This window comes from Bombina bombina, chromosome 3, assembly GCF_027579735.1.
Source record: "Bombina bombina isolate aBomBom1 chromosome 3, aBomBom1.pri, whole genome shotgun sequence".
NCBI classification, from domain to species: domain Eukaryota; kingdom Metazoa; phylum Chordata; class Amphibia; order Anura; family Bombinatoridae; genus Bombina; species Bombina bombina.
The window spans coordinates 1,028,581,007-1,028,605,172 of NC_069501.1; the positions used below are offsets into that span (position 1 = coordinate 1,028,581,007).

Below are 24,166 nucleotides of genomic sequence, written 5' to 3' on the forward strand. Positions count from 1 at the left end.
GTTTCTAACAAGGAACGTCTGTTGCACAATCTTGATGTGGTTCGTGCTTTAAAGTTCTATCTAAAAGCAACTAAAGACTTCAGACAAACATCGTCCTTGTTTGTCGTCTATTCTGGCAAAAGGAGAGGTCAAAAGCATCATCCGGTTGGCTTATGAGACTGCTGGAAGGCAGCTCCCTGAACGAATTACAGCTCACTCTACTAGAGCTGTGGCTTCCACATGGGCTTTCAAGAATGAGGCTTCTGTTGAACAGATCTGTAAGGCAGCGACTTGGTCTTCACTGCATACATTTGCCAAATTTTACAAATTCGATACTTTTGCTTCTTCGGAGGCTATTTTTGGGAGAGAGGTTTTACAAGCAGTGGTGCCTTCCGTTTAGGTTACCTGACTTGTTCCCTCCCTTCATCCGTGTCCTAAAGCTTTGGTATTGGTTCCCACAAGTAAGGATGAAGCCGTGGACCAGATACACCAATGTAGGAGAAAACAGAATTTATGTTTACCTGATAAATTTCTTTCTCCTACGGTGTATCCGGTCCACGGCCCACCCTGGCATTTTAGTCAGGTTTAAATTTATTTTTGTAAACTACAGTCACCACTGCACCCTATGGATCTCCTTTTTCTCCTAACCGTCGGTCGAATGACTGGGGGGGGCGGAGCCTGAGGGGAGCTATATGGACAGCTCTGCTGTGTGCTCTCTTTGCCACTTCCTGTAGGGATTGAGAATATCCCATAAGTAAGGATGAAGCCGTGGACCGGATACACCGTAGGAGAAAGAAATTTATCAGGTAAACATAAATTCTGTTTTTCGTCCAAAACTAATCCCCAAGGAAGGTAGGGCCACAGCAGAGGCTGTGGCATGGTGCTGTAGTTTGTTAAACCGGTGGCCTGCTTTAATTTGCTCCGGTTTGGGCAATAAGGGGTTAATTGTCTTGAAATTTACTGTGCAATCATTTCAAAGCATTAGGATCATATGGTGAAAATTTCATAAAGATTGGATGTTTTTTTGAGGTTTAGTAAAAAAGTGCGCTTTTTATTATTTAAAGGCACAGTACCGTTTATTCAAAAATGGTATTTTACTGTATTTGAGTGCTGTCTAAGTCTGTTTAACATGTCTGAGCCTACAGATAGACCCTGTTCTATGTGTTTAATAGCCATGGCGGTACCCCCTTTACATTTGTGTTTAAAGTGTCCTAAGGTATCTAAACATTTTAAAGACCATGCAGTGACACTTAAAAATGTAGCCCAAGATGATTCTTTGACGGAAGGTAACGAGGATAGTCCTCCTTCCTCTCCCCATGTGTCGACACCAGTTACGCCCGCCTAAGCGTTGCCTAGTACCTCTAGCGCATTGGGCCCTATTACATTACAACAATTAGCAGCAGTCATGGATAATTCCCTTGCGGCATTTCTATCCAAACTGCCAGTTTTTCCTAAAAGCGTGATAGCTCAGTTTTAAGAACAGAGGATGAGCAATCAGAAGCTTTAAATGATTTATCCGTTGTACCCTCACAACACTCAGAAGTGGCAGTGAGGGATGGGCTGTCCGAGGGAGAAATTTCTGACACAGGAAAAGTTTCTCAGCGGGCAGAATCAGATTCCTTAGCGTTTAAATTTAAGCTGGAACACCTCCGCGTACTGCTTAAGGAGGTTTTAGCTACGCTGGATGATTGTGACCCCATGGCGGTCCCAGAAAAATTGTGTAAAATGGACAGGTTTCTAGAAGTCCCTGTATACACTGATGCGTTTCTGATCCCGAAGAGGGTGGCGGATATTGTGACTAGGGAGTGGGAGAGACCAGGTGTACCTTTTGTTTCCCCCCCCTATCTTTAAGAAAATGTTCCCCATAAATGACCCCAGGCGGGACGCGTGGCAGATGGTCCCTAAGGTAGAGGGAGCAGTTTCAACACTAGCCAAGCGCACAACCATTCCAATAGAAGACAGTTGTGCTTTCAAAGATCCTATGGATAAAAAATTGGAAGGTTTACTGAAGAAAATGTTTGTTCAGCAAGGTTTCCTCCTTCAACCAATTGCCTGCATTATTCCTCTAACTACTGCAGCGGCTTTTTGGTTTGAGGCGCTGGAGGAGTCGCTCCAGAGGGAGACTTCATATGACGAAGTCATGGATAGAATTATGCTCTAAAGCTGGCTAATTCTTTTATCACAGATGCCGCTTTCCAATTAGCTAAGTTAGCGGCGAAAAATTCTGGTTTTGCCATTATGGCGCGAAGAGCGATTTGGCTCAAATCATGGTCGGCTGACGTGTCGTCCAAAACAAAGTTACTAAACATTCCTTTCAAGGGAAAGACCCTTTTCGGTCCCGAGTTGTAAGAAATTATCGCGGATATCACTGGGGGAAAGGGCCATGCCCTTCCGCAGGATAGACCGTTTAAGGCCAAGAACAAGGCTAATTTTCGCTCCTTTCGCAACTTCAGGAGCGGACCTGCTTCAACCTCTGCTGCCGCAAAGCAAGAGGGTAACGCTTAACAGCCCAAAGCAACCTGGAAACCCTTGCAGGGCTGGAACAAGGGTAAACAGGCCAAGAAGCCTGCGGCTGCTACCAAGACAGCATGAAGGGGTAGACCCCGATCCGGGACTGGATCTAGTAGGGGGCAGACTTTGTCTCTTTGCTCAGGCTTGGGCAAGAGATGTTCCAGATCCTTGGGCATTAGAAATTGTTGCCCAGGGGTATCTTCTAGAATTCAAGGACTCTCCTCCAAGGGGAAGGTTCCACATTTCTCGTTTGTTTTCAGACCAGACAAAGAAACAGGCGTTCTTACGCTGTGTAGAAGATCTACTAAAGATGGGAGTGATACACCCAGTTCCAATCACAGAACAAGGACTGGGTTTTTACTCAAACCTGTTTGTAGTTCCCAAAAAAGAAGGAACTTTCAGGCCAATCCTGGATCTAAAAATTCTAAACAAATTCCTCAGAGTTCCATCATTCAAAATGGAAACCATTTGGACAATTTTGCCGATGATCCAGGAAGGTCAATATGACTACCGTGGATCTAAAGGATGCGTACCTACATATTCCCATCCACAAAGATCACCATCAGTTCCTAAGGTTTGCTTTTCTGGACAAGCATTACCAGTTCGTGGCCCTTCCTTTCGGGTTGGCCACTGCTCCCAGAATTTTTACAAAGGTGCTAGGGTCCCTCCTAGCGGTACTAAGACCGCGGGGCATTGCAGTAGCACCTTACCTAGACGACATCTTAATACAGGCGTCGTCTTTTCACAGAGCCAAGGCTCATACGGACATTGTGCTGGCCTTTCTAAGGTCTCACGGGTGGAAGGTGAACGTCGAAAAAAGTTCTCTGTCCCCGCTCACAAGGGTTCCCTTCATGGGAACACTAATAGACTCGGTAGAAATGAAGATATTTCTGACGGAGGTCAGGAAGTTGAAGCTTTTAGCTACTTGCCGAGTTCTTCATTCCATTCCTCGGCCTTCTGTAGCTCAGTGTATGGAGGTAATCGGATTAATGGTCGCGGTAATGGACGTGGTCCCTTTTGCCCGAATTCATCTCAGACCACTGCAACTGTGCATGCTCAAACAGTGGAATGGGGATTATGCAGATTTGTCTCCTCAAATACAACTGGACCAGAAAACCAGGGATTCTCTTCTCTGGTGGTTGTCTCGGGATCACCTGTCTCAGGGAATGTGCTTCCGCAGACCGGAGTGGATCATTGTCACGACCGATGCCAGTCTGTTAGGCTGGGGTGCGGTCTGGGACTCCCTGAAAGCTCAGGGCCTGTGGTCTCGGGAAGAATCTCTTCTCCCGATAAACATTTTGGAACTGAGAGCGATATTCAACACGCTCCAGGCATGGCCTCAATTAGCGGAGGTAAAATTCATCAGATTTCAGTCGGACAACATCACGACTAGCGTACATCAATCATCAGGGAGGAACAAAGAGTTCCCTAGCGATGAAGGAAGTAACCAAGATCATCAAATGGGCGGAGGATCACTCCTGCCATCTCTCAGCAATTCACATCCCAGGAGTAGACAACTGGGAGGCGGATTTTCTAAGTCAGACTTTTCACCCGGGGGAGTGGGAACTCCACCCGGAGGTTTTTGCTCAGTTGACCCAACTATGGGGCATTCCGGTATTGGATCTGATGGCGTCCCGTCAGAATACCAAACTTCCTCTTTACGTGTCGAGGTCCAGGGACCCCAAGGCGACATTGATAGATGCTCTAGTAGCGCCTTGGTCCTTCAGTCTAGCTTATGTCTTTCCACCGTTTCCTCTTCTCCCTCGGCTGGTAGACAGAATCAAACAGGAGAAGGCTTCGGTAATTTTGATAGCGCCTGCGTGGCCACGCAGGACTTGGTATTCAGACCTAGTGGACATGTCATCTGTTCCACCATGGAAGCTGCCATTGAGGCAGGATCTTCTAATACAGGGTCCATTCAAGCATCCAAATCTAGTTTCTCTGCCACTGACTGCTTGGAGATTGCACGCTTAATTCTAGCTAAGCGTGGGTTCTCTGAATCGGTTATTGATACTCTGATCCAGGCCAGAAAGCCTGTCACTAGGAAAATTTACCATAAGATATGGCGGAAATATCTTTGTTGGTGTGAATCCAAGGGTTACTCGTGGAGTAAAGTTAGGATTCCCAGGATTTTGTCTTTTCTCCAAGAAGGATTGGAGAAAGGATTGTCAGCTAGTTCCTTAAAGGGACAGATATCTGCTCTGTCTATCCTGTTACACAAGCGACTGGCAGCAGTGCCAGACGTTCAGGCCTTTGCACAGGCTTTAGTTAGAATCAAGCCTGTCTATAAACCTGTGGCTCCTCCATGGAGTCTTAATTTAGTTCTTTCAGTTCTTCAAGGGGTTCCGTTTGAACCTTTACATTCCATAGATATTAAGTTATTATCTTGGAAGGTTTTGTTTTTGGTAGCTATCTCTTCTGCTCGGAGAGTTTCAGAATTGTCTGCCTTGCCGTGTAATTCACCCTATCTGGTGTTTCATGCAGATAAGGTTGTTTTGCGTACTAAACCTGGTTTTCTTCCGAAGGTTGTTTCTAATAAGAATATTAACCAGGAAATCATTGTTCCTTCTCTGTGTCCTAATCCAGTTTCTAAGAAGGAACGACTTTTGCACAATCTTGATGTGGTTTGGGCTTTAAAATTCTATTTAAAAGCAACTAAAGATTTCAGACAAACATCATCCTTGTTTGTTGTCTATTCTGGTAAGAGGAGAGGTCAGAAAGCGACTGCTACCTCTTTCTCTTTCCTTTTGGCTGAAAAGCATCATCCGATTGGCTTATGAGACTGCTGGACAGCAGCCTCCTGAACGAATTACAGCTCATTCCACCAGAGCTGTGGCTTCCACATGGGCCTTCAAGAATGAGGCTTCTGTTGAACAGATTTGTAAGGCAGCGACTTGGTCTTCACTGCATACTTTTGCCAAATTTTACAAATTCGATACTTTTGCTTCTTCGGAGGCTATTTTTGGGAGAAAGGTTTTACAAGCAGTGGTGCCTTCCGTTTAGGTTACCTGACTTGTTCCCTCCCTTCATCCGTGTCCTAAAGCTTTGGTATTGGTATCCCACAAGTAAGGATGAATCCGTGGACTGGATACACCAAGTAAGAGAAAGTAATTTATCAGGTAAGCATAAATTCTGTTTTTTCCCCATTCCTGAAACTGTCTTTTAAGGAATTTGAGAATTTTGCTTTATATGTTGTTTTTCTATTACATATTGCAAGATATTCCAAAAACTGTTCCTGTATCAGAAAATACTGTTGGATTCCTGATAACTGATATCAGTCCTACCAAAGCTAAGTTCATTTATTTTAATGTTATGAATGTTATCTTTAGCAATGGTTTGTAATAAGTTATCATGATGAACTTTTACATGCAGAGTCCATTAGTATTTATGCATTATCTATTGCTATTCTTTTTACATCTAATGTACAAGATATACCTAGGAATCTATGAGACTGTTTTTCTGATTCTATCCTAAAGGCTTTGTCTGACATCCCGCCTTCTAATAAAATTTTTAGGTCTTTTTTTAAACTTCTCATTTAGTTGATGAATTTTCAAATGACCGACAACATACTAAATTATCCTTCTCTGATGATGATTTTTCTCATTTAGAATATACTTCATCAGATATTTGACGCTAACAAATCTACTTTTTTATTTTTAAATAGAGTACATTCGTTGTTGAAAAGGTGTTGATTATATTGGATATTGAGGAGTCTAGTTCTTTTGATTTAAGACTAGCTAACATTTAAATTCTGCTCATTAACCTCCTGTGGTTTCTTCAAAGGTTTTTAAATTGTATCCTTTGCCTGCAGTTAGTTTAAAAGTTTTGAGGAAAGATCCCCAAAGTTAATGGGGCTATCTCTACTCTTGCTAACATACTATTATTCCTATAGAAAATAGTATTTATTTTTTTCCTTCAGATGGGAAACTTGTATCTTATTTAAGGAAAAATATTTTATTTCAGGTCCTTTTCTTAGGCCTGCAATTTATTTGGCTGATGTTGCAAATGCTTCAACCTTCTGGTTGGATACTTTAGTGCAACAAGTATCAGATTATGATTTGTTTTAGCATTGTTAAGTTGATCAATATGCTAATAATTTCATTTGTGTTGTCATTTTTTTTATATTTTCACAATTGAGGTTAAATCTATGTCTTTAGCTATTTTTAGCTAGATGAACTTTGTGACTTAATCTTGGAATGCTAATTTTGATTTTTAAAATCCATATTTCTTTTTTTCCAAGGTAATCCAATTATTTGGTTCACAATTGGATTTAATTTTTTCAAACTGTTACTCTGGGGAAGGGAGTTTTTTGTTGCTTCAAGATTGAGTTCTAAGAATAAATCTTAAGCTTATATTAGTTTGTTCTTAATAAGGAACGGAATCCTAATTCTTCCCCAAGTAACATGTTTATAATTGGAAGCTTTCTTCAACATGGAATGAATTTAAGCTATTTAAAAGATCAAAGTCAGCCCCCCAAATTGGCATGTAGGTGTTTTTTTTTTTTTTTTTTTTTATTCCAGCTTAGCTGGTAAGGGGCAGGTTAAGGCTTTTTTAAATTTGTTTGGTTCAATTCGGTCCAAACTTCTTAGATTGGGGTACTGAATAGGATTCAGAGTAAAACCGCCTGTGAGAAGTCTTTTTCTCTCTAGCATATTCCAGTAAAGGCTCACACTTTTCTGAAGTATGTTTCAGACCTGTATGTGTTGGGTACTTGTGAGGCGCGGCTGGTTACCCGTTGGGGTCTCAAGGCGCTGCTCAGACCTGGAGTTATCTGGGGTATTCATACCAGTTCCATTTCAGGAACAGGGTTTGGGGTTTTGTTCAAAACTATTCATTTTCCCAAAGATAGAAAATCTTTTTGATTTGTCATATAAGAGTTCCTTCTTTCAGAATGGTGTTTATATGGTCTATTCTGCCTTTTTGGTCAGTAAGGGCATTATTTGTTTACAATAGATACAATAGATGCTTATCTTATTCTTCTGTTTTAATTCAGATTATTTTCATTTTCTGAGATTCTCTTTTTTTTTTTTTGACAAGCATTACCAATTTGTTGCTTTTCCTTCTGGTCTAGCGACAGCTCTGAGAATCTTTTCAAGGTTTCCTTTTTTGGACGATTTCGTGGTACTGGCTCAGTCTTTTCGTTCTCCAGAATCTCATACAATTCAACTTAGTTGTTTCTTCTAAGACATGGTTGGAGGATCTTTTTATCAAAAGATCCTTGGTTGCTCAGACAAGGGTCACCATTTTTAGGTTTCCAGATAGATTGTGTCAATGTCTTTGTCTCTAACAGACAGGAGACAATTATATTGGGTTCAGTTTGTCGGAACCTTCAGTCTCTATTTCCTTCAGTAGCTATATGCATGGAAGTTTTAGGTCTCATGGCTGCAGCATTGGATTCGATTCCCTTTGCTCATTTTCATATGAAACCTTTCCAGTTTTTTTTATGCTGAATTAATGGTGCAGGGATTCTAGGATATCATTTTTAATATCTTTGAATTCCAATGTTCAACTATCTTTGACTTGGTGGTTAGATCACCATCATATAGTTCTACGGGTCTCTTCGATTCATCCAACCTGGACCTTGATCACTACAGATGCGAGTCTTTTAGGTTGGGAGGCTGTCTGGGGATCTCTGTCAGCACAAGGGGTTTGGAAATCTCAGGAGGCAAGATTACCATTCAATATTTTGTGCAATATTTTCGTGCATTCTCAGAGTTTGTCAGTTTTGGCTTCTTTTTGAAGAGAGGGACGTTATTGTTTTTCAGACAATGTCACAACTGTGGCGTATGTCAATCATCAGGGTGGGACTCTCAGTCCTTAGGCTGTGAAAGAAGTATCTCGGATACTTGCTTGGGCTAAATCCAGCTCCTGTCTAATTTCTGCGGTCCATATCCCAGGTTTAGATAATTGGGAAGCAGATTATCTCTGTCAATCAAGCTTTACATCCGAGAGAATGGTCTCTTTACCCAGATGTGTTTTTTCAAATTGTTCAGATGTGAGGGTTTCCAGTAATAGTTCTGATGGCATCTCATCTAAACAAGAAAACTTCCCAGGTACCTATTCAGGTCCGGGGATCCTCAGGCGGAAGCAGTGTATGCATTGACACTTCCTTGGAGTTATCAATCTGCCTATATTTTTGCTCCTTCAGGTTCTTCTTTTTAAGAGTGATTTTTCAAAATCATCATGGAGCAATCGTTTGTGCTGCTGGTGGCTCCAGCATGGCCGCTCAGGTTTTGGTATATGGTTCTTGTTCGGATGTCCAGTTGCCAAACTTGGTCACTTCCATTTAGGCCAGACCTTAAGATTTGTTTTTTTCTGTCAGGAAATCAAATTATTAAATTTGATGGTATGGAAATTAAAACGCTTAGTGCTTAGTCATAGAGGTTTCTCTGACTCAGTGATTAATACTATGTTGCAGGTTCGTAAATCTGTGTCTAGAAAGATTTATTATCGAGTTTGGAAGACTTACATCTTATGATGCGCTTCTCATAATTTCTCTTGGCATTCTTTTAGAATTCCTTGGATTTTTCTGCGAGTTCCTTGAAAGGACAAATCTCTGCTCTTTCTGTGCTGTTTCACAGAAAAAATTGCTAATCTTTCTGATATTCATTGTTTTGTTCAGGCTTTGGTTCGTATCAAGCCTGTCATTAAGCCAATTTCTCCTCCTTGGAGTCTTAATTTGGTTCTGAGGGCTTAACAGGCTCTTCCGTTTGAGCATATGCATTCTTTGGACATTAAATTACTTTCATGGAAAGTATTGTTCCTTTTGGCCATCTATTCTGCTAGAAGAGTTTTTGAATTATCTGCTCTTTCTTGTGAGTTTGCTTTTCTGATTTTTCATCAGGATAAGGCGGTTTTTGCTGTCTTTATTTAAATTTTTACCTCAAGTTGTGAATTCAAACAACATTAATAGAGGAATTATTGTTCCTTCCTTGTGTCCTAAATCCTAAGAATTCTTTGGAAATATCCTTACATTCTTTGGATGTGGTCAGAGTTTTGAAATATTATGTTGAAGCTACTAAGATTTCAGTAAGACCGCTAGTCTATTTGTTATCTTTTCTGGTTTTAGGAAAGGTCAGAAGGCTTCTGCCATTTCTTTGGCGTCTTGGTTAAAGCTTTTGATTCATCATGCTTATGTGGAGTCGGGTAAATCCCCGCCTCAAAGGATTACGGCTCATTCTACTAGGTCAGTTTCTACTTCCTGGGCTTTTAAGAATGAAGCTTCTGTTGATCAGATTTGCAAAGCAGCAACTTGGTCTTCTTTGCATACTTTTACTAAATTCTACCATTTTGATGTTTTTTCTTCTTCAGAAGCAGTTTTTGGTAGAAAAGTACTTCAGGCAGCTGTTTCAGTCTGATTCTTCTGCTTATAATTTCAGTTTTTTTCATTATAAAGATTAAAACTTTTGATTTGGGTTGTGGATTGTTTTTTTTCAGCGGAATTGGCTGTCTTTATTTTATCCCTCCCTCTCTAGTGACTCTTGCGTGGCGTTCCACATCTTGGGTATTTGCTATCCCATACGTCACTAGCTAATGGACTCTTGCCAATTACATGAAAGAAAACATAATTTATGTAAGAACTTACCTGATAAATTAATTTCTTTCATATTGGCAAGAGTCCATGAGACCCACTTTTTTTGTGGTGGTTATGATTTTTTTGTATAAAGCACAATTATTCCAATTCCTTGTTGATGCTTTCGCTCCTTTCTTATCACCCCACTTCTTGGCTATTAGTTAAACTGAATTGTGGGTGTGGTGAGGGGTGTATTTATAGGCATTTTGAGGTTTGAAACTTTGCCCCTCCTGGTAGGAATGTATATCCCATACGTCGCTAGCTTATGGACTCTTGCCAATATGAAAGAAATGAATTTATCAGGTAAGTTCTTACATAAATTATGTTTTTTCTGTAGCGTAGTGCCCCTTCCCTCCCTCACAATTTTTTTTATATTCTGCAGTGCATGTCCCCTCTGCTGCCATCTGCCCTCAAGGAACCGGAGCACCGATCACGCTCTGATTTCATATGCGGACAGACGCCTGGAGCTCGAGCTCCAGCTCTGAGCTGTAATTTAAAGGGACATTAAACCCAAATGTTTTCTTTCATAATTTGGAAAGAAACATGCAATTTTTAAAAAAAACTTTCTAATATAGTACTAATATCTAATTTGCTTCATTCTTTTGATATACTTAACTGAAAAGCATATATAGATAGGCTCAGTAGCTGCTGATTGGTGGTTGCACATAGATGCCTCGTGTGATTCTCAACTTTGTGCTTTGATATTTCTACAACAACTAGGCTATCTAAAGAATGAAGCAAATTAGATAATAGAAGTAAATGAGAATGTTGTTTAAAATTGAATTCTCTATCTGAATCATGAAGAAAGATTTTGGGTTTAATGTTCCTTTAACAGCCGAGAATGCTGGAGCTTCTTGAAGCTCCAATGTATATATACATTGTGCGGTAGGATAGCAAAAGTACAGCATGGTGAGATATATATGTATGTGTATATGTATATATGTGTATATGTATATATATATATATATGTGTATGTGTGTATATGTATGTGTGTATATGTATGTGTGTATATGTATGTGTGTGTGTAGATGCGCAAATGGCTAAAGTGGTTAAATTGCATTCTGCCTTATCTGAACATGAGCAAAACAGACTTCCTGTCTTTGGCATTATCTGCATTGTAAACCAGCTCAAGTTACTAGATGATTAATTTCATCAAGATAGATAAGCCTTCCTCTAGAGACCTCAGCCCCATTGTGGGGCTGTGACATGAAGTAATGAACTCTGCATACATTTTTATTACAACAATTAAATAGACTGTTTTATATCCCTTTTAATTGTGTATATTTGAAAAATAAGTTTTCCTGTAATTTGTCTCTGAAAAATGTCAAACATGATTTTGTAGATCTTGTAGAATTCTGAACATTGACATTGCAACATTTTACACAGTGATTGCTTTCAGTGTAGGTGCTCATTTTAATCTACACTATAAAACAATTGAAATTTGGTTAACAAATGAGACGTTTAAATTCATTTAAAATTATTATTCTCTGTGCATATGTACAAATGACTATTGTCCCTTTTTATACTTTTTTTCTTCTTCATGCAATAAAATAATTTAACTTGTTAATTTCTCTTACTTGGTGTATCCAGTCCACGGATTCATCCTTACTTGTGGGATATTCTCATTCCCTACAGGAAGTGGCAAAGAGAGCACACAGCAGAGCTGTCCATATAGCTCCCCCTCAGGCTCCGCCCCCCCAGTCATTCTCTTTGCCGCTCTAACAAGTAGCATCTCCACGGGAGGGTAAAGTGAATGTGGTGTTAGATTTGTAGTTTTTATTTCTTCAATCAAGAGTTTATTTTAAAATAGTGCCGGTTTGTACTATTTACTCTGTGGCAGAAAGTGATGAAGATTTCTGCTGAGAGGAAAACGATTTTAGCATGTTGTAACTAAAATCCATTGCTGTTCACACACAGGACTGTTGAGTACCGGAGAACTTCAGTTGGGGGAAACAGTTAGCAGAGACAGTGAGTAGGGGAATGACGTCGCTACAGCCTGGGGAGGGTGTGTACGCTGTTGTCCAATTACAGCCCCAGAATGTCGGCACAGAAGAAAGCACTGTTGGCGTGGTGCCAGCTAGAATGAGAATCGAGCCAAATCCAATAGTGAAGAGTAGAAGGAAGCAGCACTCTTAATCCACTGTCCATAAAATCCAAGAAAGTTTATTTCAAATAATTAATTAATACACAAGTAGACAAGCACAGTACAGGCTTCACAAGTGGAGGGGGAGCAAATCCTTACATGTTTCGTGCTGTGCAGCACTTAATCATAGGATCCTATGATTAAGTGCTGCATAGCACGAAACATGTAAGGATTTGCTCCCCCTCCACTTGTGAAGCCTGTACTGTGCTGTGCTTGTCTACTTGTGTTTTAATTAATTATTTGAAATAAACTTTCTTGGATTTTATGGACAGTGGATTAAGAGTGCTGCTTCCTTCTACCCTTCACTATTGGAACAGTTTGCAGGCTTAACTGCTATAAGGTATGCTCAGTCACTTTTTTTCTAGTCAAGACCTGGTAATGCTAGAAGACTGACAAGAATCCCCATGTGGGGAAGGTAAGCCATATTCTGAGACTTAGTATAGAAGGATGGCTTAGTTAAAAGGGCTTAAAACGCTGGTGGACACTGTTAAGGGGAAATCAATTATTTTATTACAATAATCTGATATTTGTACATATTTTATTACATTTGGAACACTTTTTTTGGGTTTTATTCCGCCTGGCATATCTTTAGACACCTATTTTGGCTTGGGAAGGCCCCACAACTCCGGAGTGAAGAGGGAGGGGGCCTAAATTTCGCGCCTCAGTTGCGCAGTTCATTTGCAAGACAGCTTCGTGCAGCTTCACGTGTAGAGTCCAGAGATTGCTGGAGGACTCCAGAGAGGCTTATTTTCGTCTAAAACTAATCCCCAAGGAAGGTAGGGCCATAGCAGAGGCTGTGGCATGGTGCTGTAGTTTGTTAAACCGGTGGCCTGCTTTAATTTGCTCCGGTTTGGGCAATAAGGGGTTAATTGTCTTGAAATTTACTGTGCAATCATTTCAAAGCATTGGGATCATATGGTAAAAATTTCATAAGGATTGGATGTTTTTTTGAGTTTTAGTAAAAAACTCTGCGCTTTTTATTATTTAAAGGCACAGTACCGTTTTTTCAAAAATTGTATTTTACTGTATTTGAGTGCTGTCTAAGTCTGTTTAACATGTCTGAGCCTACAGATAGACCTTGTTCTATGTGTTTAATAGCCATGGCGGTACCCCCTTTACATTTGTGTTTAAAGTGTGCTAAGGTATCTAAACATTTTAAAGACCATGCAGTGACACTTAAAAATGTAGCCCAAGATGATTCTTTGACGGAAGGTAACGAGGATAGTCCTCCTTCCTCTCCCCATGTGTCGACACCAGTTACGCCCGCCTAAGCGCTGCCTAGTACCTCTAGCGCATTGAGTCCTATTAGATTACAACAATTAGCAGCAGTCATGGATAATTCCCTTGCGGCATTTCTATCCAAACTGCCAGTTTTTCCTAAAAAGCGTGATAGCTCAGTTTTAAGAACAGAGGATGAGCAATCAGAAGCTTTGGATGATTTATCCGTTGTACCCTCACAACACTCTGAAGTGGCAGTGAGGGATGGGCTGTCCGAGGGAGAAATTTCTGACACAGGAAAAGTTTCTCAGCGGGCAGAAACAGATTCCTTAGCGTTTAAATTTAAGCTGGAACACCTCCGCGTACTGCTTAAGGAGGGTTTAGCTACGCTGGATGATTGTGACCCCATGGTGGTCCCAGAAAAATTGTGTAAAATGGACAGGTTTCTAGAAGTCCCTGTATACACTGATGCGTTTCCGATCCCTAAGAGGGTGGCGGATATTGTGACTAGGGAGTGGGAGAGACCAGGTGTACCTTTTGTTCCCCCCCCCCTATCTTTAAGAAAATGTTCCCCATAAATGACCCCAGGCTGGACGCGTGGCAGACGGTCCCTAAGGTAGAGGGAGCTGTTTCAACACTAGCCAAGCGTACAACCATTCCAATAGAAGACAGTTGTGCTTTCAAAGATCCTATGGATAAAAAATTGGAAGGTTTACTGAAGAAAATGTTTGTTCAGCAAGGTTTCCTTCTTCAACCAATTGCCTGCATTATTCCTGTAACTACTGCAGCGGCTTTTTGGTTTGAGGCGCTGGAGGAGTCGCTCCAGAGGGAGACTTCATATGACGAAGTCATGGATAGAATTCATGCTCTAAAGCTGGCTAATTCTTTTATCACAGATGCCGCTTTCCAATTAGCTAAGTTAGCGGCGAAAAATTCTGGTTTTGCCATTATGGCGCGAAGAGCGCTTTGGCTCAAATCATGGTCGGCTGACGTGTCATCCAAAACAAAGTTACTAAACATTCCTTTCAAGGGAAAGACCCTTTTCGGTCCCAAGTTGAAAGAAATTATTGCGGATATCACTGGGGGAAAGGGCCATGCCCTTCCGCAGGATAGACCATTTAAGGCTAATTTTCGCTCCTTTCGCAACTTCAGGAGCGGACCTGCTTCAACCTCTGCTGCCACAAAGCAAGAGGGTAACACTTCACAGCCCAAAGCAACCTGGAAACCCTTGCAGGGCTGGAATAAGGGTAAACAGGCCAAGAAGCCTGCGGCTGCTACCAACACAGCATGAAGGGGTAGCCCCCGATCCGGGACCGGATCTAGTAGGGGGCAGACTTTCTCTCTTTGCTCAGGCTTGGGCAAGAGATGTTCCAGATCCTTGGGCATTAGAAATTGTTGCCCAGGGGTATCTTCTAGAATTCAAGGACTCTCCTCCAAGGGGAAGGTTCCACATTTCTCGTTTGTCTTCAGACCAGACAAAGAAACAGGCGTTCTTACGCTGTGTAGAAGATCTACTAAAGATGGGAGTGATTCACCCAGTTCCAATTACAGAACAAGGACTGGGTTTTTACTCAAACCTGTTTGTAGTTCCCAAAAAAGAAGGAACTTTCAGGCCAATCCTGGATCTGAAAATTCTAAACAAATTCCTCAGAGTTCCATCATTCAAAATGGAAGCCATTCGGACAATTTTGCAGATGATCCTGGAAGGTCAATATATGACTACTGTGGATCTAAAGGATGCTTATCTACATATTCCCATCCACAAAGATCACCATCAGTTCCTAAGGTTCGCTTTTCTGGACAAGCATTACCAGTTCGTGGCCCTTCCTTTCGGGTTGGCCACTGCTCCAAGAATTTTTACAAAGGTGCTAGGGTCCCTCCTAGTGGTGCTAAGACCGCGGGGCATTGCAGTAGCACCTTACCTAGACGACATCTTAATACAGGCGTCGTCTTTTCACAGAGCCAAGGCTCATACGGACATTGTGCTGGCCTTTCTAAGGTCTCACGGGTGGAAGGTGAACATTGAAAAAAGTTCTCTGTCCCCGCTCACAAGGGTTCCCTTCCTGGGAACACTAATAGACTCGGTAGAAATGAAGATATTTCTGACGGAGTTCAGGAAGTTGAAGCTTTTAACTACTTGCAGAGTTCTTCATTCCATTCCTCGGCCTTCTGTAGCTCAGTGCATGGAGGTAATCGGATTAATGGTCGCAGCAATGGACGTGGTCCTTTTGCCCGAATTCATCTCAGACCACTGCAACTGTGCATGCTCAAACAGTGGAATGGGGATTATGCAGATTTGTCTCCTCAAATACAACTGGACCAGAAAACCAGGGATTCTCTTCTCTGGTGGTTGTCTCAGGATCACCTCTCTCAGGGAATGTGCTTTCGCAGACCGGAGTGGATCATTGTCACGACCGATGCCAGTCTGTTAGGCTGGGGCGCGGTCTGGGACTCCCTGAAAGCTCAGGGCCTATGGTCTCGGGAAGAATCTCTTCTCTCGATAAACATTTTGGAACTGAGAGCGATATTCAACACGCTCCAGGCATGGCCTCAACTAGCGGAGGCCAAATTCATCAGATTTCAGTCGGACAACATCATGACTGTAGCGTACATCAATCAGGGAGGAACAAAGAGTTCCCTAGCGATGAAGGAAGTAACCAAGATCATCAAATGGGCGGAGGATCACTCCTGCCATCTTTCAGCAATTCACATCCCAGGAGTAGACAACTGGGAGGCAGATTTTCTGAGTCGTCAGACTTTTCACCCGGGGGAGTGGGAACTCCACCCGAAGGTTTTTGCTCAGCTGACCCAGCTATGGGGCATCCCGGAATTGGATCTGATGGCGTCCCGTCAGAACATCAAACTTCCTCTTTATGGATCCAGGTCCAGGGACCCCAAGGCGGCATTGATAGATGCTCTAGTAGCGTCTTGGTCCTTTAGTCTAGCTTATGTCTTTCCACCGTTTCCCCTTCTCCCTCGGCTGGTAGCCAGAATCAAACAGGAGAAGGCTTCGGTAATTTTTATAGCGCCTGCGTGGCCACGCAGGACTTGGTATGCAGACCTAGTGGACATGTCATCTGTTCCACCATGGAAGCTGCCATTGAGGCAGGGTCTTCTAATACAGGGTCCATTCAAGCATCCAAATCTAGTTTCTCTGCAACTGACTGCCTGGAGATTGAACGCTTAATTCTAGCTAAGCGTGGGTTCTCTGAATCAGTTATCGATACTCTGATCCAGGCCAGAAAGCCTGTCACCAGGAAAATTTACCATAAGATATGGCGGAAATATATTTGTTGGTGTGAATCCAAGGGTTACTCGTGGAGTAAGATTAGGATTCCAAGGATATTGTCTTTTCTCCAAGAAGGATTGGAGAAAGGATTGTCAGCTAGTTCCTTAAAGGGACAGATATCTGCTCTGTCTATCCTGTTACACAAGCGGCTGGCAGCAGTACCAGACGTTCAGGCGTTTGCACAGGCTTTAGTTAGAATCAAGCCTGTCTATAAACCTGTGGCTCCTCCATGGAGTCTTAATTTTGTTCTTTCAGTTCTTCAAGGGGTTCCGTTTGAACCTTTACATTCCATAGATATTAAGTTATTATCTTGGAAGGTTTTGTTTTTGGTAGCTATCTCTTCTGCTCGGAGAGTTTCAGAATTGTCTGCCTTGCAGTGTAATTCACCCTATCTGGTGTTCCATGCAGATAAGGTTGTTTTGCGTACCAAACCTGGTTTTCTTCCGAAGGTTGTTTCGAATAAGAATATTAACCAGGAAATCATTGTTCCTTCTCTGTGTCCTAATCCAGTTTCTAAGAAGGAACGACTATTACACAATCTTGATGTGGTTCGGGCTTTAAAATTCTATTTAAAAGCAACTGAAGATTTCAGACAAACATCATCCTTGTTTGATGTCTATTCTGGTAAGAGGAGAGGTCAGAAAGCGACTGCTACCTCTTTCCTTCTGGCTGAAAAGCATCATCCGATTGGCTTATGAGCCTCCTGAACGAATTACAGCTCATTCCACCCGAGCTGTGGCTTCCACATGGGCCTTCAAAAATGAGGCTTCTGTTGAACAGATTTGTAAGGCAGCGACTTGGTCTTCACTGCATACTTTTGCCAAATTTTACAAATTCTATACTTTTGCTTCTTCGGAGGCTATTTTTGGGAGAAAGGTTTTACAAGCAGTGGTGCCTTCCGTTTAGGTTACCTGACTTGTTCCCTCCCTTCATCCGTGTCCTAAAGCTTTGGTATTGGTATCCCACAAGTAAGGATGAATCCGTGGACTGGATACACCAAGTAAGAGAAAACAGAATTTATGCTTACCTGATAAATTACTTTCTCTTACTGTGTATCCAGTCCACGGCCCGCCCTGGCAATTAAGTCAGGTTCAAATTTATCTTTGTAAAACTACAGTCACCACTGCACCCTATGATTTCTCCTTTTTCTCCTAACCGTCGGTCGAATGACTGGGGGGGCGGAGCCTGAGAGGGTGCTATATGGACAGCTCTGCTGTGTGCTCTCTTTGCCACTTCCTGTAGGGAATGAGAATATCCCACAAGTAAGGATGAATCCGTGGACTGGATACACCGTAAGAGAAAGTAATTTATCAGGTAAGCATAAATTCTGTTTTCTCTTTCATAAGCTTTTTGGACAAGTTGAGTTTAAAAGTTTAGAAAGAAATGTTTTAAGAGCATTTAATGATTGCACATTTTCATTTTTGTGCAGACATGTTTTAGAAATACAAATACAGTACATCAGTAGTTTATTACCTTTACCTTTTTAGGACCCTTATTATACAGGAAGGGAACAATTATTTCTAGCAAATAAAAATAAAATGTCTAGTAGACAAATTTAAAGGTTCTTTAAAAAAAAGTTTTGGGTCAGTAAAATTCATAGTATTCAGTTTGCATCTTATTGTTATTACTTTATGTAAGAATTTGTGCTGTAAACATGGATAACGTCACATAAAATATTATGAAAAACCTGTAATACTGGAAAATGGGGTGTGTTACTGCATTTTTGGAATAGTATGTGAAAAACAAAGCTGGAGTTTGTTAGTTTAGCAGTAATTTTCTTTTATTTTGTGTTAAGAAAATAGTATTTTTCCTTAATTTTGTAAAAGCTATTTCTACGTGTTTAGTTATAGAAATGGTGAGATATAGATATCAATTTCAAGGTTCCCAATTTCTTTAAAGGGATATGAAACCCATATTTTTTCTTTCATGATTCAGATAGAGCAGGCAATTTTAAGCAACTTTTTTGTTTACTCCTATTATTAATCTTTCTTAGTTCTCTTGGTTTCTTTATTTGAAAAAGCAGGAATGTAAGCTTAGGAGACGGGCCATTTTTTATTTTTTGTTTCAGCACCTGGGTAGCACTTGCTGATTGGTGGCTAAATGTTTCTATATATAAACGTACAATAAGCAATTGCTTAGCAAATAGATCTTACAAACCTAAAAATGCATTTATGATCCACAAACATACAGATTAGATCTGGACAAAAAAGGCAGAAATAAATTGGTTGCAAAGGAATACTTGTGTGTTCCAAAATTGGGAAAACCAAAGGATACATGAGGGTTGGGGCTGCTTTAAAATGTTTGACAAACAAGTTTTGAATGTAAGCTTGGGCAGTGGAGATGAAATAACCTGTATGCATTAATGAGAACCTGGAAGTAATAATGTAACACTTAGGATTCAGACAGAGCATGTAATCTTAAACAACTTTCCAAATTATTTCTATTAATACATTTTTTGTTTTGGTATTCTGAGCACTGTATGGCAGCAGTGTGTGCAACAATTCAGTGTTATACCTTGCTGAGCACTAGAGGACAGCAGTGTTTGAAGCCCTGTATAACGTTGTTGTGATTACTGCTGTCATATATAGTGCTTATAATGTGCACAATCATGAGCCTACCTAGGTATGATCAACAGAGAAGACCAAGAGAATGAAATAAACTTGATAACCAAAGGAAAATAGAAATTTGTTATTTACTCTGTATCATTATAGCTTATTTCTACTCACATTTCCCTTTTAAGTGCCTATGGCTATATAAGAATGTTTTACCATGCATTTTGATTACACCTCTCTTCTTTCAGCCACCTCCTCCTGGCTGCCCTCCAAATGCAGCACAGCTGGCTGCCATGCAAGGTGCCAATGTCATAGTCTCGCAGAGAAAGGGCAATTACTTCATGGGCGGCTCAGACGGCGGCTACACCATGTGGTGAGAAGACATTTGAAGCATGAAAACGTGGGGCATAAAGAAAAAAATACAAGAAAATGGCCTAACTTTTGTACAAGGAATGACATCTCCCTATGTGAGCACTTCCCACGATGTTCTGCTTTAGAATATTAACCCAGAATTGCTATTTAGACGCACAGGTTTAGTGGGATGTCTTCCAGGTGCTCAGTTTTAAGTGCTCCTACTATTGGAAAAAGAAGTCCTTTGGTAAAAAGGCAAAAAATGCTTTGCAATGTATCATGCCACTTTTCCATCCTTCCACACATCTTCACTTTTAATAAAATATTACAGGTTTGTTTTTGCGTTTGCTCAATCCCCTTTTGTGGGTTGTAAGAAATGTAATTTGGGGATTGTTATGAGTTATAAGAGTATAATCAATGGCTGATCATCAGGATTTGATTTATTACCACTTGACATCACAGCAAAAAAAAAAAAAAGTTTCTCATTATGGTAATCTCAAGGAATGTTTCGGATCATGGTAAACTCTAGGAATGTTTAATACCTCTTTAAAAAAAAAAAAAAAAAGCAAGGGAACCTTTAAATGCACGCACACAAAATATCCCTTCCTCGTAGCATAAGTTCCAGAGGTCTTAGAAAAGTCCTGTTTCACACTTTTAATGTATGCATCTTGTCTGCCTTTTCTAACCAATTCCTTGACTTTTTCAAAAACTTCAGCTTTTGGTCTTTTTTATTTTTCTGTGCTCACCTGGCCTTGCAGAGTAATATACAGTAGATAAAATAGTAGATTGCAAATGAGGCTGCTATACAAACAATGGCACATTGTGCATAAGCCTTATGAATACTTTTTTTTTTTCTTATTCAATTGAATGATTTGAAGTAAACTACACATTGTTTTAAGAGGGCTTATAGTGCATTATGGAGATACTTTATTTTTGAGTAGGCTACATCTGCTACATTTATAGTATTTCCCAAATGTAATCTAAAATCAAGTCCATATAGAGTTTCATGTTTAAATTTGTTTTTCCGAAAGGACAAGGGGAAGAAACACCATAAAAAACATTTCACAAGTAAAAAGTTATCCTTTTGAATAGTGGATTGCAGTTATATGGAAGTAATGGTTTTTGAGGAATTAAACATAATAAAGATTTATAAACTTAATATTCATATTCACATGTGTTTTTAAAAGGCTTAAAAAATATTGTCTGGTCTCAATTTGGTAACCGTTTGGCTTTCACTGATGCCATTTTTTACAAATGGTTTTAAGCTTGGTTTGACCAGTTCTGTATTTCTGTTTGGTCAGCATTAAAGGTGATCTGTGATGTTTTTCCTCGGGAAGCATTCCCAGCACTTACCTTGCTGATTTTTTGGATTTCATCAAGAGCTTTTATTGTTTCTTTGTGAATTGAACCATAAAAAAAAACCTCTCTGCTGTAGATTTCTGTAACAAGTCTGATATGTAAAGCAATATGATGTTTAATAAGACCATTACAGACACAGATGCACAGCTGCTTTGCCATCAATGGCCTCTTCACACCACTAACTTTATGAAGCCTTAACATTTACATTGTATTGTCATACGTAAAAAGAACAAGTAGCAGCGGGTATGCATATATTTCAAGTCTTGTCAATGACTGTTAATAAAAATAGCTGTTCATAATTTGTGTTTTATTTTATTTCAAAGTTTAGTAAATCCAGCTATAGTTAAGTAACTTTAAAATTGGTTCAGCATGATCTGCTACTATAAAGGATACTAGCAGACTCCTACTTAACTATAACCAGTACACTTGTAGACTGTCCCTTTAAATTGTTAGTCTGCACCAAGATTATTATTGTTTAAAAAGATAGATAACACCTTTATTACCCATTCCCCAGCTTTGCACAACCAGCATTGTTATATTTAATTTACTTTATAAAATTTAAACCTCTACATTTCTGCCTGTTTCTAAGCCACTACAGACAGCCTGTTATCACATGCTTTTTATTTGCTTTTCACAACAGGAGACTGCTAGTTTGTGTGCCATATAGATAACATTGTGCTCACGTCTGGGGAGTTATTTGAGTCGGCACAATGCAGCACTAATTGGCTAAAATGCAAGTCAATAGATAATAAAAGGTCATGTGATCAAGGGACTGTCAGAAGATGCTTAGATACAAGGTAATCACAGAGATAAACAGTATAATAATATAACTGTTGGTTATGCAAAACTGGGGAATGGGTAATAAAGGGATTATCTATCTTTTAAAACAAGAAAAACTCTGGTGTAGACTGTCCCATAAAACTTTGTTCAGTAGATTCTTAGACATAGCGAGGTTAAGCAAATAAAAATATATAGACTAATTGATGTTTATTATGCTAAAGATGTTTAATTTTTTCAAAAATATTCATAGTAACATTTTAAAATATCCATTAGCGTAAAGCTCAATGTGGTATCTCTGAAGACTAGTAAATTACACTAATTCCACAATGAAACACGTTTTTCTTTCATGATTCATAGAGCATACAATTTTAAACAACTTTCCAATTTACTTCTGTTTATCTAATTTGTTTTGTTTTCTTGGTATCCTTTGAAAAGCATACCTAAGTAGGTGCAGAAGCAGTGATGCACAACTGTGAGCTAGTTGCTGATTTGTGGGTGCACATGTGCCTTTTGTCATTGGCTCGTCTGTTTTTTAGCATGCTCCCGGTAGTGAATTGGTGCTCATTCAACAAAGGATGCCAAGAGAATGAAGAATTAAATGGAAAGCTTTTTTAAACTATATGTGAAAGAAAAATGTAGGGTTTCATGTCCCTTTAAATATATTTTTGTAATGATTAGGCTGTCATCTGTATAAGAAATATTTTAAGGAATATTACTGAACCAAGATTTTTATCTGCATTATTGATAAGCTTCCAAAGCTTGTCTTCCTTGTCATGTAGCAGAAAAGACCTTGTAGCAGAAAATAGCTTGTGTAACTTTACATTATTTTATATATACAGGAAAGCTGCTTCCCAGCACTGGATCATAGTTTAACCACATTTACATGAAACAACCTAAAATCAGTATGTTTTTTTTACCATAAACTAAGGCCTATCACTCCATACTGTATTGGCTATCATGACTGGTGTTTTTAAGAAAGTTCAGCATTCAATGTCTTTTAATAGATAAATACACTGTGGTGCACTCGTGGATTTTTTTTTTTTTATATATATACTAAAACAATTGTAGAATAAAATATTTTGAAGATTTGAATAAAACTGAAGAAGTTGGAATAAACATCATACATAAAAATCTCTAATTTCTATGTTGTCGTTTTTTATTTTGTATTGTAAGGATATTTAAATTACAACAGGATGAAATATAATATTAATTTCATATTCATATACAATCCATTTGTTCATTTCAGTATCTGAACAAAGTAAAATTAAGAATTTATAATGCATCAGAATAGACAAATATCAATTTCATATTCATACAATCATTTTAGTGTTTCATTATCTAAACAAAATTAATTTAACAGTTTGTCTAAGATAAAATATATGAAATAATAATTTCAAGTCAGCACCTGTTCCATCAGTTTACTTCAATATCTAATTCAAACACTGCTTTAACCCAAGCATAACTTAAAAATTCATATATACCTTACAATTTTTAATTCCCCCCCTACAAATACAAATCAACAACAAAACGTCAAAAAAGGAATTTCTCTTGTTAAGTGTATCCAGTCCACGGATCATCCATTACTTATGGGATATTCTCCTTCCCAACAGGAAGTTGCAAGAGGATCACCCACAGCAGAGCTGCTATACAGGGAGTGCAGAATTATTAGGCAAATGAGTATTTTGACCACATCATCCTCTTTATGCATGTTGTCTTACTCCAAGCTGTATAGGCTCGAAAGCCTACTACCAATTAAGCATATTAGGTGATGTGCATCTCTGTAATGAGAAGGGGTGTGGTCTAATGACATCAACACCCTATATCAGGTGTGCATAATTATTAGGCAACTTCCTTTCCTTTGGCAAAATGGGTCAAAAGAAGGACTTGACAGGCTCAGAAAAGTCAAAAATAGTGAGATATCTTGCAGAGGGATGCAGCACTCTTAAAATTGCAAAGCTTCTGAAGCGTGATCATCGAACAATCAAGCGTTTCATTCAAAATAGTCAACAGGGTCGCAAGAAGCGTGTTGAAAAAACCAAGGATCAAAATAACGGCCAATGAACTGAGAAAAGTCAAGCGTGCAGCTGCAAAGATGCCACTTGCCACCAGTTTGGCCATATTTCAGAGCTGCAACATCACTGGAGTGCCCAAAAGCACAAGGTGTGCAATACTCAGAGACATGGCCAAGGTAAGAAAGGCTACAAGACACACAAGCTGAAACGTCAAGACTGGGCCAAGAAATATCTCAAGACTGATTTTTCTAAGGTTTTATGGACTGATGAAATGAGAGTGAGTCTTGATGGGCCAGATGGATGGGCCCGTGGCTGGATTGGTAAAGGGCAGAGAGCTCCAGTCCGACTCAGACGCCAGCAAGGTGGAGGTGGAGTACTGGTATCATCAAAGATGAGCTT

The 24,166-nt window shown here is 39.9% G+C and overlaps 1 protein-coding gene across 1 annotated transcript in view; it reads left to right on the top strand.

Annotated features, from left to right (window-relative positions):
* DAZAP2 (DAZ associated protein 2) overlaps nucleotides 1–22,888 on the top strand; it is a gene marked incomplete in the record, with an annotated part of 79,235 nt that extends 56,347 nt beyond the window's left edge. The window contains 1 exon segment of the mRNA XM_053705528.1: nucleotides 19,513–22,888. Coding sequence (XP_053561503.1) covers nucleotides 19,513–19,642 — 130 coding nt within the window.
* Nucleotides 22,889–24,166: the final 1,278 nt, after the last annotated feature.